General features: G+C 33.4%; 1 protein-coding gene across 1 annotated transcript; it reads right to left on the minus strand.

Moving 5' to 3' along the window:
- Positions 1-280: 280 nt before the first annotated feature.
- LOC130813161 (uncharacterized) lies at positions 281-7,308 on the minus strand. The gene is made up of 5 exons (XM_057678919.1): positions 6,768-7,308; positions 4,337-4,857; positions 3,205-3,814; positions 1,571-2,055; positions 281-1,040 (listed from the first exon to the last, which is right to left on the minus strand). The coding sequence occupies exons 1-5, from the start codon at positions 7,252-7,254 to the stop codon at positions 390-392; spliced, it is 2,754 nt and encodes a 917-aa protein (XP_057534902.1). The 5' UTR covers positions 7,255-7,308; the 3' UTR covers positions 281-389.
- Positions 7,309-7,519: the final 211 nt, after the last annotated feature.

The raw sequence follows: 7,519 nt of genomic DNA on the forward strand, positions 1-7,519 counted from the left end.
TTCGATTTTACGATTTTCGGTCGTAAATTGGATCAGGCGCAACTTCGGTTCGTATAATGTCGGTTCGATAAACCTAAAAGAGAAACATATTTTCGGGTCGGTTAAATTTTCGGTTTCGGTTCGAATTTCCGGGGTGGTCACATTTGGACAGATCTAGTTGAGCCTAACAAACATCTGTGAAAGAAACGATCTCTAAGGAGACTGGCTGTTTCTTATATTTATGTTGCAAAAAAGTATTAGGGGTCCAATTATAAATTTCGCCCCCGGGCCTTACATGGTCTTTGGCACAACAATTTTATTAATTTCATTAAATTTATTTTTTTTCAAAGGTTCTTACACAAATGCAAATTAAACAGATGGGATGCATGAAGTAGATGGGATACTGTTTTCTACACATTGATGGGCAAACGTTTACTTGCAGTGCGACCTTGTCTACCTGGTTTCAACTTACTTAAGACTATGCTATAACAAGCACTGAGTTTTGTACATAATTTAGCACCAAAATCACGCAACTGCCAAATAAAAACAATAAACAATTTTCCGAAAGGAATCAACAACTTCAGGACCAAAAATTTGCGAGCAAGCAACATTATCAAAGAGCAAAGACCCAAAGCTACGAACGCAATCCAAGGTTTGATCGGATACATGACTGCATACAAACCCGTCATGAAAGTTAGTAGAGTCGCGAAAAAAGATGCTAGTAGCAATGATACGCTGAAATCGAGTATCATTAATGAATTGTGTCGATTTCCGGCAGCCATGATCCACAGTAGACAAAATAATACCATCATTGATAAGCACATTGCTACCACATCTGAGATCATAAACACTTGAAATGCTGCCTTGTTAAGGAATATTGGTGTCCCTTTGTCTTGGAATAGGCCACCCGGGACTGTAAATGTTGTTGTGAATGTTATTGTGGTGATAAGCGCGGCTATTATTCCCATTGTGCTTACGTAGTTTTTCAATTGTATTGTTGGTATGCCCCATACGCTACGTACACCTAGCATTTCTTTTTTATCCTCGATGCATTTTTCAACCTGTATAATATAATATATATGATAGAAAGTATTATATGTTAGTTAGCATACGTAAAATGTTGTGTATGAGATGAAAAGAAAATTGAGTTTGTAGATATCATCATCATCATATCTAATATATCCTATTCGTAAGAACTATGGTTAGGGTCTGAGTATATGAGTTTGTAGATAAGACTGATGAAAAAAATGTGGGGATCAAAGTCGAAATAAAAAATTAAGATGTTAAGGAAATATTTACTTATTGTCATGAAACCTATTCAACCAAAAGTGTAATAAGCTGATGGTTGAGCTCTAAAATATATTATATACTTTAACATGCCCATTCACGTGAAAGTACTTTTTTGGGCTAAAAGTGTAAATGATGCAACACATACCTTCATGCAACGCAAAATATTCTACTTTGAACGAGGAGTGTTTTAGATTTGAAACCATGATCTATTATCACGCTGGCTTTGATATCAACTTAACTAACAAAAAGCTTAAGTTGATAGTTAAAAGCAATATAATATGTTATATACTTTAGTACTTACATCGGTAGGAAGGCATGTTGATTCTCCGATTAAATCACCAGGAGTAATACCAGCCTTGTTTTGTATATTTAAAAGATCCACAAACCATTTTCTCTTAATAGTTGACTTTCCTTCACTGTCCCAAACTTCAAAGAAGACTTTCACGATGTCAAAACGGTTGCCTTCAATTGCCAGATGCAGCATCGTATTTCCATTTTTGTCTTTTGACTTCAAATGTGGTCTTAAATTTGAATCTTTAAGTAGGAGTTTCACATAGTAATCTGATGGATGATTTACGAGAAGATGCCAAAATGACTGACCATTTGCATTGCAAATCTTAGCTGAAGCTGAAGCAATACTGCACAATGATCTAGCCGTAGAAAGATTGCCCTCATAAGTTGCTCTTAGCAAGGGAGTTAGGCCATCTTTGTCTAGCGAATAGGTTGCTTCAATATTTGCATTCACCATTGACTCTATGTCTTCCGTCTTGAATGGCTCCAAGCTATCTAATCATTAATAAATAATAATAAAAAAAAATAAGCTTTCCCACATAAATAGACTCTATGGTAGTTGGATATGCTCTAATGCTTTATTTCTCGGTATGCACATGTTATAAATCATTTGAGTCTTTTATGCAATTACCATATGTTTTGTGATGGTATCTGTAGGAAATACTTCACATATGAGACAAGATCCCACAACGATAAAATAGTAAATTGTGGACTTGCATATATATTGGAAGACTAATCCTCCTACTACCATATGATTATGGGAAACAATGAATCTCACCTAATGTCTGTGCAAGTCAACATTCTTGACTCGTGGGTTTGTGGACCCGACTCCACGGGTGTCCTCTGTTCACACGAGTGTACCACGGTGAGATTATGTGATGAATTTGCACGGCCTAATATGGTATCAGAACCGAAGGTGGTTCCTGGTATGATGTGGCTCACATGTGAGGGGAGTGTTGGAAATACTTCACATGTGAGACAAGATCTCACATTAATAAATTAGTGGGTTATAGACTTGCATATACATTGGGTGAGCTAATCCTCCTACTACCATATGGTTTTGGGAAACAATGAACCTCACCTAGTATATGTGCAAGTCAACACTCTTGCCCCGTGGGTTTGTGGGCCCAAGCCCATGGGTGTCCTGAGCCCACACGAGTGTACCACAGTGCGATTATGTGACGAATTGTCACGGCCTAATAGTATCTCCTTAGTTTGTGAGTGCGTTTATTTTCCCAATTATATATATGCCATTGATAATAAGTCCAGCATAATTTATGGTATCTGAGCCTAAGTTCGTTTAAACCTGAATGGTAAGTCCGAAAAGAATGGTATTCCCACTCTTATTGATTACTCCCACATAAAAAATTAAGAGAGCGTGTTGAGATGATTTGTCTCACATCGATAAATTAAATATGATGTGTATCACACTTCTCTAAGTCATTGGAGTCCTTTATCTTGATAGTACTTAGAATGATATCTCCTTAACTTGTGAAGTGTGTCCACCTCCTATTTACCTAATTATTTACCAACATACAATAAATCCAGCCGAGTTTAACGGAATATACAAAACCTTATTTGTTCTCAAAAGACAATATAATTAAACTTGAAAAAAAATATTTGTGCAATAGTTAAAAGACTTACTAGTTGAACATCTGGCCATCAAATGAAGTGGTGTCTCTTTACAATTGTTGAGTATACCAGCCGATCCTTTATCGAGGTTTAACAATTTTAGCACCAATTTATAATTATTTGCCATGATTGCTTCATGAAGAGGAGTATTTCCCTTGGAATTTTGCACCAACCACGGTGTCGTTATTGTACCTTGAACTTTAGGGATACATTGACTACATAATTCTAGTAACACTGACAACAATCCTGATATCCACAGTGATGATGATGTATAATCAGGGCTATCATTTTTATTTGGAGAGCATTTTGCTACATAAATTTTGGTTTCAGAATGATTTCGTACAAGGACATGTATAGGAGTATCACCACTATGGTCTGTTTGACAAATAAGTCCCGGAAAGCTTACTACAACTTGTTGGATGAAGTCTACAAAGTCATCATATATGATATGGGTTTCTTTTTTTATGTGCATTAATTTATGTAAGACATTTCTTTCTTGGGAATCTTGTGAGTGTAGAAAATCTAAATTTCCTAACTTGCTCATTCTATCTCTCAAAAAGGTTATGTTGCCTTTATTGGCTGCTTCTGATTCCGCCCATGCCATTTTTCTTTTCCTTAATAGCTGCAATGATTGAAACCAAGGAAATATTGAATTTTCTCTATTACATTGTAAAAGACAAAATTAATTAAAGTCAGGGGTGGAACAAAACTTGATAAATTCTTTGAAGGTCCGAGTGCGATTTCATAAATTATGATATTTCTAACAACTTTGTATCTTTGAACACATATTCTGGGCCCTCAACTATCAGTTTAAGCTTTTGGTTGAGTTGGTTTCTTGACATGGTATCAGAGCCAACGTGAGAAGATTTCATGAGTTCGAATCTCAATCACCTCTCATTTAAAGTGGAATATTCAGCACTTGTGAGCATCCACAATTCTAGCCCAATGGACTCTCGTGTGAGGGGACGTGTTAGAATATATAAAATATCTTAGGGCCTTAACTATCAGCTTAAACTTTTGGTTGAGTTGGTTCATTGACATATAACATATACCACAAAATTTAATATTGAGGCCCCAAAATTTTCTGAGCCTCATACGGTCAAACATATTAAACATGCTCAAAATCTTCCCCGATTAAAGTTACCTGAAGGAGCTTTTGCTGTTGAATAAAAGAAGCTACCGAGAGTCCCTCCATGTTTTTAATACTAAGTTTAGTAGAAGATTCCAACAAAACTCGAACCATATGAATATCCATATTTCGTGCAGCAAGGTGTAACGGTGTATTTCCTTGATGATCCTGCTGATTCCTTAACGCATAAATTTCCTTAAATTTAAGCAAATTAATACCCTCTTGGTAGCTCGGAAGCTTACAAATCAAAAGGTGTAAGATAGATTTGCCAGCCTTGTCGCACACCTCGGCAGATTGTGGGCAATGGTAAAGTATAGACCGTATGACTTCCAAATTATAAGGTGCGCTAAGTGAAGCTGCTGCATGCAAAGGTGTCCAGCCTTTTGCATCAGGCCAACATGTTACACAACTCCCTTTCTCTATCAATAATTTGATCACATTTGATGTATCTTCTCCCGGTACAAGCTTGATTGCCAAGGCTGCTCCTCCTTCGTCGATTGGTTGTTTTATTTTCGCCATCACAGATTCACTTTCAGCTACATACATTTGATTAACATCAATATTAGATTCTAAAATATATATATACATATATATATATATATATATATATATATATATATATATATATAGTAGTTGCGAATCATACAATATAATAAAAAGGCTTGAAATTTCATCCAAATCATATTTTTTTCCCAAATTCAAAGATGGTAGAATTAGAGTTTTTGTTTTCGGGAAAAAGGTTAAAACTGATGACATTTAAAATTATGAGTTGTATAATTAAGCGTACAAGAGCCCCTAAAGCTTCAAAATTAAAGTTTGCTAATGTTTTATGTGTAAAAATATCACGATGGGACAAATTGATAAACCTCAGAATTACCGTGTGAATTTTTTAAAAATTTTAATTATCACATAAAAAACCCAAAATTTCAGAGTTATCACGTGCAATTTCTTATTATGTTTTTTACCAATTAAATAAGCATTCTCAATGGTTGAGAAGCCTGATTTTTGTACCATTGTAGGGTGGGATGGTGTAGGGTGGTCAGTGGATAAATAGGTTGGATAAGTTTTCTTACCAACTCTTTAACTACTCCTATAATTCATGGTTTTTAACTTTTTATCACTTTCGATTAGAGGAGCAAAAAATATTATCGGGTGATTTTATATTTATCCAACCTTGTAATTATATTTAATTTGATTTGATTTTAAAAATAAATTTACAATTATGTATTTTTGACAACATTTATATCCATTTAATTTAAACTATTCATAATTATATCTTCTTGACGTCTCTATACACTATATTGCAATTTCTGAATATTAACTATTAAAAATATACATAAATACTCATGTGCACCATTGAAATTATAACATTATGTAAATTTATGTGAAAGTTTTAAAATAAAAATATTGACTTTTTAATGAGATGGAGCGAGTATAAAACATAAAAATAAATCTTAATTCATTAATTTCTCACCCATGTGACTTCTAACGCCAACTAATCGTCGTCGCAAATCTCTATGCATGATATAAAGACTTTGGATTATGCATAATTATATTTCTTCGTTATCTAATTTTAAATATTTTGACTCAATAAGGATTTTAAATTACGTGTCCAACTAATATAAAGACTTTGGAGCAAGTCGTTGAAGTGTATTATATTTTTGGCTCAAACTATCATTATTATTAGTGAGTGATTTCGATCGCGACTAGAATTTAAATGTTAGTAGAATCTTATAATTTTAATTGAATAAAAATTGAGAGTTAAAATCTTAACGTGATCTATGATTTTACGTTTTATGATCCGATTTAATGTATTTATTTTCTATCAATATTGCTTTTTCTTATGAATTAACCATCTTTCACTAATTTTTTGCATACACATGTTTCAATTTTATTACATGAAGATTTTTATATGAAGATTTCTATTTAAAAATTTTCGTTTTTTCTTAAGATTTAAGACTGAAGTCAAAGATACTTAAATTCACAAATTTAAACTTTAGAAATGAATAATGACTAGTTGCTTAATATTTTAGCAAATTTAGTTTTATTAATAGGATCATACGATCTCACGATTTGATCTTACCGATTTGATTCTACCATTTTGTACAATTTCAAGTGAATTCCATTGCTGACAAATTTGCAAACTATCGTAGTTTTTAATATTTGACGCTCCAAATTAACGAGTAATGATTGAAGTTTAAACTTGTAACTTTCGATCATGTTCACTTTTAATACTATATTTAATTAACGCGGACCATAAAAAGTTTAGTTAATGGTTAAATATATGCATTATGGAAAGAAAGTATAATATTGCATAATATTACAATAACATTTTATATATTAGTCCTCCACTGATCAAAATTCTCATAATAAAACAACCAAATTAATAATAATAATAATAATAATAATAATAATAATAATATTAGAAAAATGTTAATGAACTTACAATAATTGACGTGGTGTTTGATAGCAAGATGAAGGGGAGCTTCCATGGACTCGTTGACTATACAAGCCAAAGTAGAATCGATATCCAACAAAAATCTAGCAATTTTAACATTATGATGCATGATCGCCACATGAATCGGAGTATTCCCCTTTAAGTTCTTCAACTTCCATGGCTTGCTATCATCGTCATACTCTGCACAATACTCGCACAATAACGTCACAATGCGTAAGTTCCCCACCTCCGCCGCAACATGAAGAGGTGTATTTCCCCAGGAATTCTTGTCAGAAATCAGCTTATGATGGGCAAATCTATCAAGAGATTGTTGTATGAAGTCATATTCTTCATGTTGTACGGCAATATGAATAATTGTATTGTTTTCATAGGTTTTGGTAAGTAAATACGCATCATTTTGGGTTTGTTGAAGGAATTCTATGTTACCTTTAACTGCTGCAAGATATACTTCCTTCGACATTTTTTCTACTGCCATGGTTAATTTCGCTGATTTTAGAGTGTTCTTTTTGGTGAGAGTATGGTTATGATGAGACAATTAATTTATAGGATGATAGGGTCATAGTTTTAGATGGAAACCGGACCGGATGGAACTGTTTAGGTCTCCGATCTTAGTATAATAGTTGAGGAGAATGCAATGTGAACGTACATAATATAATAATGTCTTCATAACTGGGATTCACATTGGCAAATAAAAAATTTATATTTACCGCAAAAAATCAAAATTATACAAGAGTCAAAAC

This window comes from Amaranthus tricolor, chromosome 5, assembly GCF_026212465.1.
Source record: "Amaranthus tricolor cultivar Red isolate AtriRed21 chromosome 5, ASM2621246v1, whole genome shotgun sequence".
Taxonomy (NCBI): Eukaryota; Viridiplantae; Streptophyta; class Magnoliopsida; order Caryophyllales; family Amaranthaceae; genus Amaranthus; species Amaranthus tricolor.